Genomic DNA, 19,066 nt, shown 5'->3' with positions numbered 1-19,066 from the left:
CCTTCTACCATCTTCGAAACATCTCCAAAGTCAGCCCCTAACTTTCCCTCCCAGATGCTGAGATACTTTGTCATGCATGTGTCTCCTCTCGACTCGACTACTGCAACTCTCTAAATGATGGTCTCCCGGCACGCACCATAAACTGACTGCAGCTAGTTCAGAATGTCGCTGCGAGGATCCTTATCAGATGTAAAAAACATGATGACATCACCCCGTCCCCGTCCCCGTTTTGCCCAGCTGCACTGGCTACCTGCAAAGCTCAGGATTATTTTCAAAACTCTCCTGCTCGCCTACAATGCCCTTCATCACACAGGTCCCGAGTACCTCCTCAACCTGCTGACCCGCTATGCCTCTGCCCGCAAGCTGAGGTCCTCCGACTCTGGACTGCTTGTTATCCCCAAGCAAAAGTGCACCACACTTGCAGAACGCTTGTTTAGCTTCATGGCTCAGACTCTTTGAAACTCTCTTCCAGCTTTGGTGCGTGATACTCCCATCGTCGCTCGCTTTAAATCACCTCTCAAGATCCATCATGCCCTTTAAGCCTGATATCTGCCATTAGCTGCTGTGTTGCCGCTACTATTTAATGTATTATGCTACTATCATGTATTATGCACTCTCCACTGTATTTAGTATTATGCTTTTTTTTTTTTTTTTTTTTTTACTGTATCTCATGTATTATGCATTTCTCTGTATTTAAAGTATTATGGGTTTTCTTGTTGCTACTGCATCTTGTAAAGCGCTTTTGTGAAGGTGTTCCACTACGAAAGGTGCTATATAAAATAAAGATTGACTGATTGATACTGCTAAAAATACAAATGCAGTATAATCAAGTTTATTTTATATTGAGATACAACAAACCCTATGCATATGAATCATGGTCAGTCCTGTAGTCAAACACAACACACTAAACTATTATTGAATCATTTTATTCCATTGATTGCTGTTTAGGTGCCAAACGCTATTTGCAGGCTGCATTAAGTTTGGCACTACTGGCCATCCGTTTTGCATTGTTCTGAGATATGCACATGTTTCAGCGTTTCATTGCATTTTGTCCGTGTGATTACTTACGCTGTTATTAATGTGTTTATCACTGTGGTTAAAATGTGAACTTTCGGTATTATAAGTGAGATATACTTTTAAAATATCTAAAAAATAATGCAAAATTCGGCATGACACTGTACTTAATTTTAGAGGTGTTGTGAGTCAGCATTTATACACAGAGCAGCTGAAGATTCAGTTACTTCTGGATTGGCTAGAAAACGAACAACCCGGAACTCTGTGAGCAGAGAAGAAAATATTTTGGTTCTGAGGTGGCTGATGATGGAATAGTAAAACAATATAACAAGACCTTGTTTTTCTCCAGGGATATTATGAAGCAAAGCACCACTAAGTTAAAGTAAGTTATTGCTTTTTGTTCTCCTCCAGAGATAAACTAAGACTCATCACTTGCATACTGTACATAAGAACATAAGAACATAAGAAAGTTTACAAACGAGAGGAGGCCATTCGGCCCATCTTGCTCGTTTGGTTGTTAGTAGCTTATTGATCCCAAAATCTCATCAAGCAGCTTCTTGAAGGATCCCAGGGTGTCAGCTTCAACAACATTACTGGGGAGTTGATTCCAGACCCTCACAATTCTCTGTGTAAAAAGTGTCTCCTATTTTCTGTTCTGAATGCCCCTTTTTCTAAACTCCATTTGTGACCCCTGGTCCTTGTTTCTTTTTTCAGGCTGAAAAAGTCCCTTGCGTCGACACTGTCAATACCTGACACTGTAAGTACACACACCCCTGGCTCCAATTAAATACAGTAACACCTTTGGTGTTAGTATCGCAAGTCATAATGACCTTTATCCTCAGCATGGTGAACAGTATATAGTAACAAACTCAAACGCATTTGAAAATCTGACAAATGGTTCCTAAGATATTGCCTTCACAAGCTCCACCAATCAGGTGTCAGGTAGAAAAATGTAACATACAGTACAGTGTGCACATATTCATACAGTAGTGTTTGCACATATTCACACAGCACAGTGTGTGCACTTATTCATACAGTACAGTGTGTGCACATATTCATACAGTAGTGTTTGCACTTATTCATACAGTACAGTGTGTGCACATATTCATACAGTAGTGTTTGCACTTATTCATACAGTACAGTGTGTGCACATATTCGTGATGGTACCTCCTCTGTAAGACAAATGGGACTGCCACTAAAAGACAGGATTACTTCCATCAATTCTGTAACCAGTTGTTTACCCACTATAACCACTGACAAAATATATTCCGTCAGTCGTTCATATTGAACGCCATACAGGAGCATAGCAGAGAAAAACTATATTTCTGCCTAGCAGCAGTGACTTGGAAGTGCTAGCAGATTTATTGATGTTAGTACAACCCCAGTAAACCAGTTTTGTGAGTGGTTAGCTAAATTAATTAATTAATGGCTCGAATATGGACCAGTGTTTTTATGGGTCAATTAACTAATCATCACTGATGTGTTTAATGATCGCCCATAATGTTGGAATTTAATTTAGGTACAGCAAGACTTCAGTTTAGACAAACCTGTGCTGTAATAAACATCCAACTTTACCTCTATCAAAAGCATCCATGTGGTGAGCTTGGTCTTTTCTATAATCACATCAATAAAACGGCTGGTGGATGGTGGGAATTAGCAAATAACAATCTTATTTGATGTGTATTACTGAAAATGCATGCCTTATGAGCTATCGTTCAGTACGGTTTCCTTACATTTTTGATGGAGCTGTAAAAACGCGTGGCAATCTTGACTGTTTGCAGCCTATGGCTCATAGTGCTATGGCGCAACTTGGTGCATTCATCCTGGAAAAGGTGCTGCCAAAACAGTGAAGGAGAAGAGTGGGGGTTCATTCAGGCAGCACTGCTAGAGGAGCTCACTTCATACACAGAACATTGTGCACAATACAGAGAGACAGCCTGATCATGAGCCATGCGCTGCTAGAGGGGCTCACTTCATACACAGAACATTGTGCACAATACAGAGAGACAGCCTGATCATACAGAGAGACAGCCTGATCATGAGCCATGCGCTGCTAGAGGAGCTCACTTCATACACAGAACATTGTGCACAATACAGAGAGACAGCCCGATCATGAGCCATATATATACTGCAGCCTGTGAGTGATGGTGGGTATGGAAATGATTAGAAACCAGAGGGCTTATGAACACTTTATTAATAGATTAATGAAGTATCTTGTAAGTCTCATATGATAAGGATTATAGTACCAGCGATTAAATGATCAACAAAATACATTATCTATAAACTGCAATTTAAGATGCAACTGCAACTCCTGTTACATCACAACAGTGGGCAGGGCATATTTTATTGGCATGCAATAGATGCAACTGATAAACTGCTAAAATGATACAGTACATTAAAAAAACAATAATAATACAATGCTCTACTGCTGCAGCTGAATAAACCCTCTCTGTGTAATCCATTTATTACATGATCATATGCAAAAAAAAAAAATTAATTCGGTCTCCCTGCAACAATCACTGTGGCCACTGCAATTAACTAGTAACTTCTTCCTCAAGTGGGGAATAAAGTTGTATTCCATCTAACCAGTTGGCTGTGAGAAGACAGTGATAAGGATATTAGAAAAAAGGTCAGAAGATTTGAGAAAGAAATGAAAAAAGGAGAGGTGAGAAAGAACAAAATGATACAATCATTCCCGCAGTGCTTGCCTTCATCACAGTGCTATTACAAAGAGAACTCCTGCACACACACACCCTTCATCACAGTGCTATTACAAAGAGAACTCCTGCACACACCCTTCATCACAGTGCTATTACAAAGAGAACTCCTGCACACACCCTTCATCACAGTGCTATTACAAAGAGAACTCCTGCACACACCCTTCATCACAGTGCTATTACAAAGAGAACTCCTGCACACACACACCCTTCATCACAGTGCTATTACAAAGACAACTCCTGCACACACCCTTCATCACAGTGCTATTACAAAGAGAACTCCTGCACAAACACACCCTTCATCACAGTGCTATTACAAAGAGAACTCCTGCACACACCCTTCATCACAGTGCTATTACAAAGAGAACTCCTGCACACACCCTTCATCACAGTGCTATTACAAAGAGAACTCCTGCACACACCCTTCATCACAGTGCTATTACAAAGAGAACTCCTGCACACACCCTTCATCACAGTGCTATTACAAAGAGAACTCCTGCACACACACACCCTTCATCACAGTGCTATTACAAAGAGAACTCCTGCACACACCCTTCATCACAGTGCTATTACAAAGAGAACTCCTGCACACACCCTTCATCACAGTGCTATTACAAAGAGAACTCCTGCACACACCCTTCATCACAGTGCTATTACAAAGAGAACTCCTGCACACACCCTTCATCACAGTGCTATTACAAAGAGATCTCCTGCACACAATAAATAAATAAATAAATAAATAAATAAACAAACAGCCATATATGACTGGCAAAAATACAATTTCAGGAAATTATCGTGTTTTGTATCACTCTCCTTTATTGAAATATTAAAACATGACAAACATAAGCTGTTCAGAAAAACTGAGGAAAAAAAAAACAAACATGTTATTACCTTTTCTTTGTCACTAGCTTCTCTAGCAACTGTGGAGCCCTGAAATACAAAACAAATCAGCAAATGAATATACACTGAAACACAGGGCCTCTCTATAAAACCTTAAGTACAAACCAATGCTTTTAAAACACATACATTCTGGTCTCTTATTAGCATTATTAATATTACCACACAATACGTATAAACATTGTTAAAATAACCCAAATCGCCCTTCATAAAGTAATAGATAGCTTGTTGTATGATGGATAAGGTATAATTTTAACACAGTAAAATGCAGTATGCTACTCCTGCATAAAAATTAGGTGTATCCTGCATTACTGTGTCCAAAACACTACAGGTCAGTTTTTATATGGGTTGCATGAATAACTTTATAAATACACTGTAATGAAATGCCACTTACTATAGGAAACAGCAATTCCATCAAGTTTAAAGGGTTTAATAATGAGAACTACACATTTACTATAAGCTTCCTATAGGGTTTATAGGTTTACTGTTTGGCATACACCAGGCTTATAGTTTGGAAACTCACATCTATACTGTGTAAGTGAGCTTCCAGTCTACTTTCAAAACAGTTTCCTTTCTGAATAAGCACTAATTAGGCACAGTCAAGTGAGCACCACACTTCAGTGATGTTTCTGAATACGAGCGACAGTGTTCTGTTTAATGCTCCTAAATGTTTTTAAACTTAGCAAGCATTGTTTCTATCATCCTTCCTATTTTCCATACATTTAGTGTGTCCAGTTATTATTTTCCTCCTGATTTTCTCCCAATTTGGAATGCCCAATCGCTTTTCCCCTCACCGCAGCAATTCCCCACATGGCTCAGGAGACCTGGAAGGTTCGGCGGGCGTCCCCCGATCCCACGACCAAACCATCTTCCTTTTTCACCCAGGAACTCGAGAGCAGAAGTCAGCAAGCTACCGGCCTCTGGAGGACAAAGGCCAGCCCTGCAGGTATCTGCTCACTGGGAGCCTGGCCAGCAGGATTCGCTGTAGAGCGATGAGGAGAAACAGTCCCTGCCGGTTCTGCGTTCGTAACCCACAGGAGCACCAGAACCAACGTGACAGTCCCTTCGGAATCCACCATACTCTATAGTCCTATAGAAACGCTTCTCTTGTATGAGCCTGCATGTAACTTAAGTGCAAGCAAAATATAAAGATCCCCTAAAGCAGTCTGGGCTGTTTTGTTTTTGTACCTGAAAGTGCTTGTGGAAAACAACAAGATCAAGTTATAGCGGAGACAGTTTGTTTGTGCTCTTGGGAACACTGTAAAAGGTTTTGTTGCCAGGTATATGATCTTTAAAAGCAGCGTGGGTGAAGCGGGGTGGGGAGGGAGTGGAGACTGTAAAGTCCAGAATTCCTAGTGGCATGGTTTTTATTTTTTTTTGTAAGAGTCGATTTCAGCTATATTTTTTGGAACGTGGTAATCCCGCTTATTTTTAGGCTTTAATTACAGTTCAGTGTGATAAATTGCTGTTTGTGTGTATGCTTATTTAAATAAGGGTAAGGTTGGGAGGGATGGGGTTTGATCTGTCCCTGCCAACAATCACAGGTGTGGCCATTCCCCAGTTAGGCAACTGAGTGCTAATTGGGGACTGGTCTTCCTGTATACAATGAAGACAAGATCCTTTGTGTGGGGGAAGGAGTTTGGCGAGTGTTTTGGACCTGTGTTGTAAACGGTTTAAATGTAGTGAAGGCAAATGTCCAGCCTGCCAGTTTTGTTCCAGTTTGTTTATTGTTATTTTGTCCACCTGTGGGATAAATACATGTGCACTTTGGTGCTTAAACTGCAAAAAATAAATATATAACTGAATCAGTAAATCAATACATAAATCAAACACAAAATAAACACGACACGAGGGCCAAAATAACAGGTTTAAACAAGAGAACAAAACACTTGTAGGCTGGGCATTCGCCTTCACTACAGTTAAACAAAACCATGATTGTTGGCAGGGCCAGATTTAACCCCATCCCTTCCAACCTTACCCTTATTTACATAAGCAGGGCTCTTGCCCTGCCACAGTGCGCATTAGCTCCCAGTCAGTCTAAACGACGGAGATGTCATGTGGATCGCTACACACTGCTTCGTTTACTCAAACAAAAGCATTATCTTGTTGAGAAGGCCAGCTTTGAACTGAAGCAATGTTACAATATTGATATCAGAGAAGCTCTTTTCCCTTAAGCAAGCATTTGGTTTTCAGTAAAATTGGGATTAACAGCAAGTTTTGATCTCCAGTGGCTGTCAGCAGCACAGATGCCAAAAAAAGGAATTATCGCTGGCTCTCTTTCAAGAACTTCCTTACATGACAGTGATGTCACCCAATATGCTTGCAAGCTTTAACAGCAGTGGGTCTCATGTCAGCAGATAATAAAACAGGCTAAAGGATAACTTGTATCCAGCGTCTAATATCAACTGTATGTTTTTTTTTGTCGGTCTGACACAGAATTCTCTCAGGAGATAAAGTTAGAACCTTATAAAGACAGATTCCGTGAGTTAATAATGGCTCCTCACTGAAGTTTTCAACTGAGATATCCTACGATTTTTTTTTATTTTTATTTTTTTAAAGACAATATTTAGTAGGTTATTTGGTACATACGGTTTATATAACAAAGTGTCGGAATTTGAATGGTCTTTGCTTTCAGTAAAAAACAAGTTGATAAACTGCAGATACAAGCCACTCTGACAGAGAAAAAGAGACTGGGAAAGCTGTTCTGAGTGTCTATTTTTATACATTTTAAACAATCTGTGTTTTAATGTTCTTTAAGTTTAAAAGATAATCACATAACGTTAAATAATGCTTTCACTCATGGAATTGAAAAATAAACTTCAACAAACAGTTCTAGCGCTGCAATGTGTCCTTCTGCAACTCCTCTCCCCACCCCCACCTAGTACACTGTACAATATATTTATAAGCACCAGGGGTCGCAAGAGGCCATAGACCTTGCTGTGCTGGCTGTTATGGGATGCAATGTTTATTCCATAGCGGTAATTAAAAGCAATGAACAAGTAACTCTTTAACCAGTTACAAATAAGCGTATGTTAATTTCTGACAGGAAGACAGGTTACATTATATATATATATATATATATATATATATATATATATATATATATATATATACATAGACACACACACACACACACACACACACAGTATAAAAGAAACAAATCCCTCCAGAAGAGCTGGCTGGTTTTAATAACAGTTAAACAAATGCACAGTATCTGCATCCAGATTTCTTAACTACTTTCCAGTACTCACTAGATATTGATGCAGTACAGTTAGCGTATGTACATTATATTATGCAGATAAAAGCTCATCCCATCCTCTCCCACTGCTTACCTTCAGATCGTATTTCCGGTAAACAGACAGTCGATGGCTGAATACGTTTCTTGTTACAATCATGTAGGTCTCAACTCCGTCCACTGTAAACCGGTACATGCCCAGGAACTGTGGCAGAAGCGTGTTTCCATGGCATTCTACAACAAACTGCATGGGGGAAGGTGAAACAGTAGAATTACTGGAGGAACCCCACAGCATAGTGCCCCATGCTGACACACTGCTTGAACTGGTGCCAATACTGCCATCAACAATGGGTTTTCATTGGATATTACCCATCCATGTACTGATAAGTCCCAGCCTTCCTTACTGTGTCTTCTGAGAACTGATAAGGAAAGAATCCCAAGTGCAGGCATACTTATATACCTCGTTTCAATGCACAGATTGACTGGCAATCCGAGCTGATCCATTCCTCCTGAACGGATGTTGGCGGTTGTTTCCCAGCAAGCCTTGCGGCTAAGGTTGCATTCATTCATTTGTTTACAAAACCCAAAAGATGGAGGTTGTTGCTTTGTTTCTGATAATGCTGACAATTCTTTGGAGCTTTTTGTTAATTAAAAATAAAAAAAATACGAGAATAAGCACAGAGAAACATGCTCCCCCTGGATGTGGATTCAATGTTTACACTCATCGTCACTGGACTGGTCACTTGTTTAGCCCACTTTGAGAAAGGCTCAGAAAAAAAAAAATCAAGTGCATCTCAGATTGGCAGCCAGTGCGGGCTGGTTAAACTAACATGGCAACGTAGTATCAGGGGCAGCAGGGTTTTCAGCCCGGGTGAGCGGTGCACGGAAACGAGGTAATATAGGACTAAGGTCAGAAGATAAAAAATTCAGACAATAACAAAGTATGACGTGGAGCACAAAAGAAGTACTGGGACCACAAAAGACTTCCGGTTAAGATTTACTTCACAGGCGATCAGAATATTACAATTAAACCACTGTTGAAAACCTACATAATCAAAAGAGCTGGCATGAGAGTCAACATTGAACGTTTTTAAAGCATGCACTGCAGCAACCCGATCAGCACACACTGTGTTCTTATTTACCTGATGGTATTTCTTCAGTATATTGTGCATCTCCGCCACATCTTCACTTGTGATAGTCTTGACCACGTATCTCTTGTCGCACGAGGTGTGAAAGCGTGCCCCACTTCGTCCTTGTGAGTCATTTGTAAACAGGGAACTTCTTGTGAGTGAGTTCTGCAGCAAAAAAGGAAGACAGTGTCTGGTGAACTTTGGACAAGCTAAAAAAAAAATAAGGCATGTTTGATTGCAAGGCATGATCTTTTCAGGCTCAAGAAACAAATTTGACAACTGAGTACAGATGCATCGAACATGTCATTGCAAATTTGAATCCTGTTGATGCTTCCAGTACAAAGTACTTCTTATTCCAGATACACAAACACAGACCGTAACATCCTATAAATCAAACTGGAACAGAACCACAGTGTTCTACCCGGTTCTGGTCATTTAATCTTCTTTAATCTAGAAAGTCTGCATTTTTACTGCTGCATGTGCACTTTTTTTGAATAAATGCCAGAATGCAATGATGTTCATTAAAATACATTGAATAAGTGAAGTGAATGAGCTTACCTGTACACCAGCTAGCTCTGCTAATCTACTGCTCACAAATTAGATTCAACCTTGGACAGTAAATACTTCTAGATGCGTGAGAAAATATATTTCTGCATAAAATTTAAAATGCTGTTCTAGCACTACAGGGCTGAAGCTGTCCATGCGAGCCTTTTAAAATAACCTCTCATCATCTTACTTCTCTCTCAATTATTGTGCAGCTGAAGTTGGGCTTGGTGTATATTTTAAGCCTAGCTTCAGAAAATGTGCAGTTGTAATAAGTACTGACACATGTTAAAAGTGTGCATGTGACAGTTTTTATGGGCTGAAATGTTCTATGGTTTGTCAGCCGAGGTCAGATCTGAAGTAGCCCAAACCCCAGGACCCTTGCTCTTAGGGGACCTATCCAGAGCCCAGCTGCCTCTGTTCCCTATTAAACTATTATCATCTGGCCTAATAGCAGCCAAAAAGGCCATGTTGCAGTCTTGCAGTTATCCTGTAACTCCCCTGAGGTCTGCTTCTGGCTGAATCTAAATGAAGGAATCCACATCAAGGATCAATACAGGACATCTGAACACTGTGCAAGGCTGGACTGAGGCAGCTTTTGAGCTGGGTGAACTCACTGTACTCTCTTAACACCCAAAAGAGATCATTTCTGTTAATATTGTTTTTATCAATGTATATTTAATAACACTGTACTGTTTTTTTAATATATATTCCCCCATATTCATTGTAAAAAAGGGGGGGGGGGGGGGGGGTGATCAAATCAGTTATGTGCAACAACACACAACCCTGTTCTCGGTGTACTAAAATATATTATAAATACAAGGTTTGAGGGAAGATGACAATTGACCTGAACACAAAAACTGCACGAGACAGTAGTAACAATGTCATACAAATCGGCACTATTAGTATTACTAATAAAATCTACTGTGTACTAATTGTTCACGTTAAAAACCCATTCAAAGCTCAATCATTCTAGTTTGCCATGGTGTAAATGCTGTGTACATAGGTGCACATGCTTGGCACGCTGTCCCCAGCTATGCAGATTGTGGACTATTGAAAAGAACAATGGGGATTAGTGAAGCTTCTATTTCTGGACCCCAGCCTTCTCCATCATGTGTCCACGCATTTGGGTGCGCACCTTGTGAGTTCACAAACAGTTTGTTTACACAGACAGGAACAGCACATCTAAGCCCCCTGATGACATCACCATATGGGAGAGTTCTGTATTTCAAATAACTTCTCGGAAATACAAACCCTACACATCTAACAAATACACTGGCATACTGGAGTGTGACACTAGTCAAGCCGATAACACCTGTGCTGGTTTGTGTTGTTACTGTTTGCTTACTATCCATGTTAATGTCCCCGAACAGATACTCTTCCCTTATTCAACAAAGGAAAACGATCTTAATAAACGAGATGCCGCTGCTTCATATTTCAAGAGCAGCGTTCAATTCAGCCATTGAAAGATATTTATTTAGTAAACAAGCAATCCGAGTGGTTAAAACAATCCCACCCCTAAGCACCACAAACCTTTCCTCACAGATTGATTATTTTTACATTACCCCTTTACAACCATCACTTATCACGAAGTTCCAGAATACAGCAAATATACGCTTTGGGTCTTCTAGTCATTTTCCTCTTTAGAGAGAGAGAGAGAAGGTATTACTATCAATGAGGGGCCAACATTTGAGAAAACATCCCCACAAAGATAGTGACTCCTGAAAAAACGACATTGTGGGGACGTCCCCATTTAGTAAAACACCTTTTTAAGAACTAAATATACCTTCAAAAAATAAACAAACGTGCCAAAATATTTAGTTTGTTGTCGGCTTTCACCCTGCATGGAGTTTTGTTTGACTAGAGTTACAAATAGTAAACAGAAATATAGTGAGAGTCAATGAGAAGTCCCTACAAATATAGGAATACAAACACGTGTGTGTGTGTGTGTGTGTGTGTGTGTGTTTGTGTTGTGTGTGTGTGTACGTGTACATGTGTTTTAAGGGTGCAAGGACAGTTTACAACTGAGTTGTCCAAATATAATATCCTTCTAACTATAATACTAAATTTAACAAGACCAAAAAAAAAAAAAAAAAAAATCTTTATATTGAGTTGAAAATAATTAATAATAAAAAAAAAAAAAAAAACCTTAATGGAATGTCTACATATTCTCCTGGCAGCAGGTTCTTCTGTACATCCACCTCTCCAAGCCAAACCACCCACTGTTACAATACTATAATGTCATGGGGTTTGTTCTGTGACTAGGTCATTTTTAGCCGAGAACAAACACATTGTAAACACATTCAGTTCCAGTAATTGAACTACAACATCAACAACATTGTTCTCAATATAACAGCACACACAACCATCAAGCACTAATGGCACTCTGCGAAGGGTACTAAATGAATGACCAGAGGCCTCAAACACTCACATTTACAGCACATCCTAGTTAATCAGCTGGAGTTACCAAATTTCAGCACTCTACACCGGCTACATTTTGTAAGCCATAGCATGTTTGGTATATCCAAAGATCAGAAACTTTACACCAGCCCTATTTATATATTTTGTTTATTCTACATTCATTTCAGGATATACCTTTTTTCAGATTGCAGGGTGAAGTTGTCTCTCTTTTGTACAGCTAACAGCTAGTGCTTGTGTCAGCTGGCAAAGTGTTACCGACACAAGGTGTTCATGCAGGCATTAACACTGAAATCCTTGAGGGGTACTCATATTTAATTACAAATAATAGGTGGCAGTCCTTGGATATTCCTTCGAACAACAGATCATTCCAGAACACTGACTGTATCACTATACTACACAAGTGGCTGCATTTATCCTAAAATAAAACTTAACAAAATGGTAACCAATTATACAAATACACCATCTAAGTACTTTAATGCCTTACAGTGTGGTAATTAAATGACAAATCTGCTAGAGACCAGGACACCTCTAAGGAATGCAAAACATTTGCTTTTCATGCAGAGAAAAGTCATATTTTAAGTTGGTTTTTTTGTCTGTTTGAAATTGAAGATACTTGGAAATAATGACAGGAGGGGCAGGCATGCTGCTCCGCCTGGACTGATGCAGCAATGGCATTTTCAATGTGCTATAATAAAAAGATTTTACTGCGACAGACAGTTTATAATGGATATAAAAAACCCGCCACCTACTAAGTCACATCTGCAGCATGGTGCGCAAAGGTCCTGATAACAGAAGTGGGAAAGAAGATTCATACAATTTGGGTAGACGCATTTTTTGTGTTCAAGAAACTATGCAAGAGTTCATTTCTTCTGGAAGTCTTTAGAAATCATCCAGTTACAAAATAAATAACCAAGAGAGAACGTGTCTCTGTGTGTGTATGTCTACATTTAAATTACATTCCGGTTTCTGTCTAATCAGTGCTGCATTACATATTTATTCTGTCTAAAAGCAATTAATTTTGAGATGCTGAAACTGTGCGATTTACTCATTTACTGCTGTTCATTCATCTCCATTATCCAGTGAGTTAAGCAAACCTCCCTCACATCTTGTCTTATACACTGCAATGAAAATGTACAGCGCAGTGCTGTTTATTAAAACAATTAAGAGCTGCAAAGATTGCAAGGCTGCACCATCTCCAAGAGTGAGACTTTTTCCAGAGGGTGCCCAGACATGTCATCTGATAAGCTCCACAGGTCCTTGTTTGAGAGAACCAGCACATTTGAAGTGACATGGGCAGCAGTGGCACTCGCTCCAAAACACATTTTTTGTGCACTAAAATTGAATTTAGTATAAAAAACACACACACAGGTACTTACCTTTCTAATTGACCTCTAGGATCACTCTATTATCCTCTATTCTGTAGTGAGGTACGTGATACACACTTCTGTATGACTTCTAAAAACAAGTATTTCTTTTTTTTTTTTTTTACTTCTTTTTTTTGTGTGAGGTGAGGCATGAGAGAGTGCGAGAGCATGCCAATGTAAGTCTCATGTAAGAAATACTATTTCACATGTTCAGTCTACCCCTGATTTTAAAGCAATGTTAATGTTATAAAACAGCGAGAAACAGAGACCTCAGAAGAATCACTGCCTCTAATATAACTCGGCTAGTTTTACAGTATTGACAGAATCAAAATGAGGACAAACTTTGCAACTGCAAGCCGCCACAACATTGTACCTGCAAAAATGTGACTTAAAAATGTAGAAACGTAGGCTACATCATTGGTATTCATGATGTCACAATCACTCCAGTCTACACACTACTATACCTGTCTTATGTAAACTGTAGCCAAACAGGATTGCTTTTTGTTAAAGGTGTAAAGTCCCATACAGTTAAAACTAGTTCTGAATGCTGTTACCTTTTAAAAACAAACAACAAAAAAGGTACAAATATATTTAATGTAAAATGTTGTTGACATAATAATAATAATAATAAATAATAATAATAATAATAATAATAATAATCTTCCAGGGCTGCACGTTTCAAAGAGTTATTGCGACAAGCCATTTCACTGAAATGACCCGTTCTGATTAAGATGACCGTTAAGCCTAATAAAATATAAAACACTAGTTGCTTTGACTGTGAATTAATCCTCATCTCTTTTTTAAGAACTGCAGCAGAGTCTCTCACTCCCTTTAGAAATCAACACAGCACAAAAAAAAAAATTGAGAGGCTTTTTATAGAGCATTCCTGAAAGCCATCAGCTATTCAGAGTGCTAAATATTTTCTTTGTTCCCTAAAAGTTGCCATTTTTTTCTACCCAGTTACTTAAAAACATGCTGATACAGGAAACAGAGTTCATTAATAATTAACTTTAAAATGCTTTGCGCTTGGGATGCTAATGCAGGTGTTTCGCTGAAGCTAAGCCAGCTAGGGATGAATTCGCTTCTCCTGCATTTTAGGACTGCATTGATTTTCCAAGGAGAAAAGGAGGAGACACTCACAAGGCTGTAAAATGCCTGCTCTCCTCTAGTTGAGTGCTCACACAGATTGCATCCTGGACAGTAGCACTTTCAATACACACCATTTTAGATTGGGTTTGAGCAAATGAGCTGTATATATTCAGAGCAATGTTCCCTGATGAGCCTTTTAATAAGCCTCCTGAATTACTGTCGAGCTCAAGATTCAACTCCTTTATTGCGTATACATAAGAACAGGACAAACCTTTTTATTTCGTTCTAAAATATATTGATACACGACCTCAGACTGGGACCTAGGAGTCCCGTGAGGTTCCAGCGTGATTTCAGATGGCATGTGTTAACAAACAGCACTACTGAAAGGGTTCAGCTGAGAGCTGGTCCGGCTGAAGAAACTGGAATGAAATGCTGCTTTGCTTACTGTATAAAAAAACACCCCTAACACAATTTCACAATGACTTAGCACCCACATATACAACCACCATCATTAGAAGACGCACACAAACACACCCAATGTCTGGCTCTTTAAAGGAACTGTGTTATAATGAGTATAAGAGCGTTCTTAATTTAAAGATCTTTGACAACCAAGCTATTCATCAAAGACAGAATTCAAGAAGCATGTGGCCACTTTCACAAAGTATGAGCTGTATTCTTAATCTCAATATCCATAGTGGGAGTCGCTGGATTATTAATCTTGGGATCTTGAGGAAAAACCGCCAGAGGTCAGTTCTATGAACTGGTAGCCATCATCACAGCGAGTCGAGTCTTTTAATGACACGTCACTATGGATACTGTACACACAGCCCTAATAAATTCATCACTCTCATATCCACTGCAGGGCTAAGAAACCAATAAGTCACTTCTGTTGTTACAGCAGCCTAGTTTGGAGACAGAAAAAGAGCATTATTATAAGGAACAACAACAACAAACCAATCAATTACAAATGAGGCAAGTGCCTTCATAAGAACAATACTGCACATTGTTCACATTTATTACCTAACAAACTACTGTATAAGGTGTCATTGCTTGTCATGCTGTACATATCTGAAGGCTTGTTTTATACCACCCTTGGAGTAAGATTTGCCTTGATGTAATGAGGTTGTGTCTATGCCTTTAGTATAATTTCAAATTTCTTCCTGCAAGTATGTTGTCTTTGCCAGTTTTCATTCCATTACAATTGTTTTATTCCTGTAAAATTGCCTTTGCCCTTGCTTTAAAATTGTGCCCATACAGTTTTTGGGAAGGCAAACGGTACTCCAGAGTGGCATAAAAAAATTCAGACTCCTAAAGCAACAGCCTGCAATGCTGCAGGAGAATCTCTGATACTGCAGTGTGGAGCAGGAAGAACTGAACATCAAACAGCAGCCTACGCACAGACAAGTCAAAGAGAATGAATTCGAGTGTGGAAAATATGTTATGTTCACAGACAGATAAAGGATGTTGCAAGGTGGCCCACTGCTTGATTGTGGAATATGAAATGGTACCTGTAATGTACTGTGGCAGATTAATGGTTTACAGCAGGTGTGTGAAATAGGTTAATAGCAATAACCTAATTAAGCGATAGTGCCCATTGATGGCTCTATCGTCTATTACAGCCCGCTTAAACTGGAATCTGATTGACTGACGGTACTAAATCGTTTTCTAATGTCTCAGAGACCATTTGAAATGTTCTCATTCAACCTTTTAGAATGTTGGAAAGAACCACAGGTACCCGTAAAATCTACCTGGACGGAATTGTTAGTATAAATGAGGAGTTCTCTGCATTTGCTTATTATATTGCTCCAGTAAAGTAGAATAAGTTGTGCTGGTTTCTACTGTACAATCAGTCCTTTCAACAATCACTGTATAATCAGCTTTAACTGTAACATATATATTTCAGCCAAGTATATTCAGCATAGATATTTACCAACACAACCATGTTGTTTCATGCATGACCTTTCCAAAGACTGTGTGCATCCCTGCTCTTTGGATAAGCAGAGACTGCTGTCGTTTTAAACTCTTTGCTGCATGCTGGTCAAGCTGTTTAATTTTTTTTTTTTCTTTAAATCAGTGTTTATGCTTGAATTATTTTTGCAATCCATAACAGAGATATAACATTCTTAATTTAATTCTTAATTTCTAAAATGCAGGGGGAAAAAAGAACAATGGCAAGTCCAGACCATTTACATTTGACTAATGAATTTGGGTTGCGGGTCAGCCAATGTCCTTGCAATACTGCTATGAAACAACAGAGCAGGATTCCTGTACCCTGAGAGTTAACAGCTCTGTGAGAGCACCTCACTTCTGGCTGGCATAAATACAGTTTTATATTCATGAAACTGTTCTACCATGCTGTTGGCTTCCTTACAATTTGTATGAACATCAAAGACACATTCAGATGTCCACGGTCATTACATTACACAGGAAACATCATCATCGCCTCTGCACTGTGCCTCGCGAAGGCAAGGGAGCGGATAGAGGCTTTCGTATTTGTTAAAAAAAAAAAAAAAAAAATCAAATAATACCTAGGGCTCTGACAACAACATCAGAGTGATGCATCTATGGCTGTTATAACCTATTTCGGTTTCACAGAGTTGCTAAAAACAGTTATATTGGATAACTGGTGCTTTTGAGAACCTGGTTTACCTTTATACAGCATGTGAAGGACAGACGGACAGACAGAGTTGCTTTATGGGTTTCAATACATAATGTGCATATTTGTTGAAGTAATTTATTACAAGTTAATGTCATTGTACTTTGCTGTATAAAGATATTTATTCTTTAGTATACACAACACAATGTATTCATTACAGCAGTAATGCACTTTACACATATCTTTACTAAAAAACTACAGCCCACAGACATCTCACATTACATCTGACTTTTGTTGTCTCTGTAATTAAATATCTCCATTTTATTTTAAAATAAAACACAAGCTCTGACAAGAAATTCCCTGCTTCTGGAGCAAATCTATGATTCTAGATTAACACAGCACAAATTCAGATAATGTGTATCCACTGAAAAACACCATTCATTTATTCTTTTTTTTTATTTTCTGTATTATTCTTATGCCGTTTGTGTATTTTTACAATGTTAACTCCCCCCCCCCCCCCCCCCCAAAAAAAAAAAAAAAAAACAAAAAACAACAAAACAAGGAACCCACTGGTGTTTGTAACGTTCAGTGAAAATGTGTGATACTCTGAAGATTCCGATCTGTGTGTAATTCTGAGTTCTCCTGCTGTAGAACATTGTATACAGATCTACACTGATGAATGGCCACTGAGGAAATCAAAGACTGCAGCTGTCAGATATCAGTCTGCAGTGAGAGTATTAAACCGAGTGAGAGACAAGAATCATTAGAAGTCAGTCTTGAAGCAGTAGAACCGGGGATGGTAGATATTTTAGAAGGCATATGTTTAATAGAAGCAGCTGTACTGTAGAACCATCAAAAACGAAAGGAAAGAGCTCTCCACAGCTCCTAATACTGTCACTCATTTACACAAACCAATGATATATGAAACAGGACTGTGGACTGATGAAATGATATTATACAGTACCATGTTAGTAGACTGTCAAGTTTCTGTGGTACAATAAAATGACTGTAGGTAACACTGGCTTGTATGAAGTACTGAAGGCCTAGTCCTTTCATTCTGATTTGAAGTAAGAGGCTAGAGAATCCCTAATAGAAGGGCCGGCGGGGGGGGGGGTTGGGGGTGGGGGTGGGTGGGGGGTGGGGGGGGGGGGGGGGGGGGGGGGGGGGGGGGGGCGGCGGGGGGGGGGGGGGGGGGGGGGGTATGGGGTCTAGGGGTCGCTCGCCCCAGTCGAGGGTGCAGGTGCCTAACGACCCCCCACTGCAGATTTGGGGTGAATTCCATTTCCAATCCCAGTTCCCTTTTATACAGTTCCAATTCCTATTCTGTTTTACAGCACAGTCTTTACTGAGGTTTATGCCATAGGCTTTATCAGGTTACATGACAAGTTCATTAAGTTGAATACAGTGTGTTTTTGCTCAATAAAGCCTTTGTTGTAAAATGACTGGAATAGGAATTTGAATTGATTAAAAGTGAATTGGGATTAGAAATGAACTGGACACACCAGCGCTTCGCGTTTTTTTTTTTCTTTTTTTTTGACACACAGTAGACACAGTAGCAGTGGGGGACAGAGCTCAAACAGTGACAGAGCTTCATACTATATATATATATATATATATATATATATATATATATATATATATATATATATATGTTTGAGATCCATACATACATTTTTCCATTTGACTTGAACTTCTTAAAAAGGGAATTTAGACAGTATTCTAAAAATAAATAACCTTTGTCTTTAATCAGCTTTAGTACTGTGCCTATTTAAACATAGATAGAGAATCACAGCATGTGTTCATGCGTATTTGTACATGCACGTGTGTACGTCTTATCTGTATATAGATTTTGTGATTATGCAGCAAACTATCTGACCGGTTGTGGCAAAGTGTCCTCCCCTGTGTGTATTTTGTGTTGTATGTTGTGTGTTAATGTTGGTGTATAGTCATTGGACAACGGGATATAAACGGGTCTGTGTAACACAAGTGTTTAAAATGTATATGTGTATTTAGGCACGAGGATTGCACAGCACTTCACGTGCAAGTAAAATGTAATAATA

At 39.1% G+C, this 19,066-nt stretch overlaps 1 protein-coding gene across 2 annotated transcripts in view; it reads right to left on the bottom strand.

Annotated features, from left to right (window-relative positions):
- The window catches only part of LOC121312453 (phosphatidylinositol 5-phosphate 4-kinase type-2 alpha-like), a 73,867-nt gene that overhangs the window by 7,603 nt on the left and 47,198 nt on the right, over positions 1–19,066 (bottom strand). Inside the window, exons 4-7 of one of the 2 annotated variants that reach the window (XM_041244258.1) lie at positions 9,006–9,158; positions 7,961–8,107; positions 4,623–4,661; positions 2,748–2,849 (exon numbers count right to left, since the gene is read on the bottom strand). In XM_041244258.1, the coding sequence (XP_041100192.1) occupies positions 2,748–2,849; positions 4,623–4,661; positions 7,961–8,107; positions 9,006–9,158 (441 nt within the window). The remainder of the gene's footprint in view (positions 1–2,747; positions 2,850–4,622; positions 4,662–7,960; positions 8,108–9,005; positions 9,159–19,066) is intronic. The other variant, XM_041244265.1, reaches the window with a different exon arrangement.

This window comes from Polyodon spathula, chromosome 3, assembly GCF_017654505.1.
Source record: "Polyodon spathula isolate WHYD16114869_AA chromosome 3, ASM1765450v1, whole genome shotgun sequence".
Taxonomy (NCBI): Eukaryota; Metazoa; Chordata; class Actinopteri; order Acipenseriformes; family Polyodontidae; genus Polyodon; species Polyodon spathula.
The sequence above is the reverse complement of the archived record's forward strand: the minus strand, read 5'-3'. Positions and strand labels throughout refer to the sequence as shown.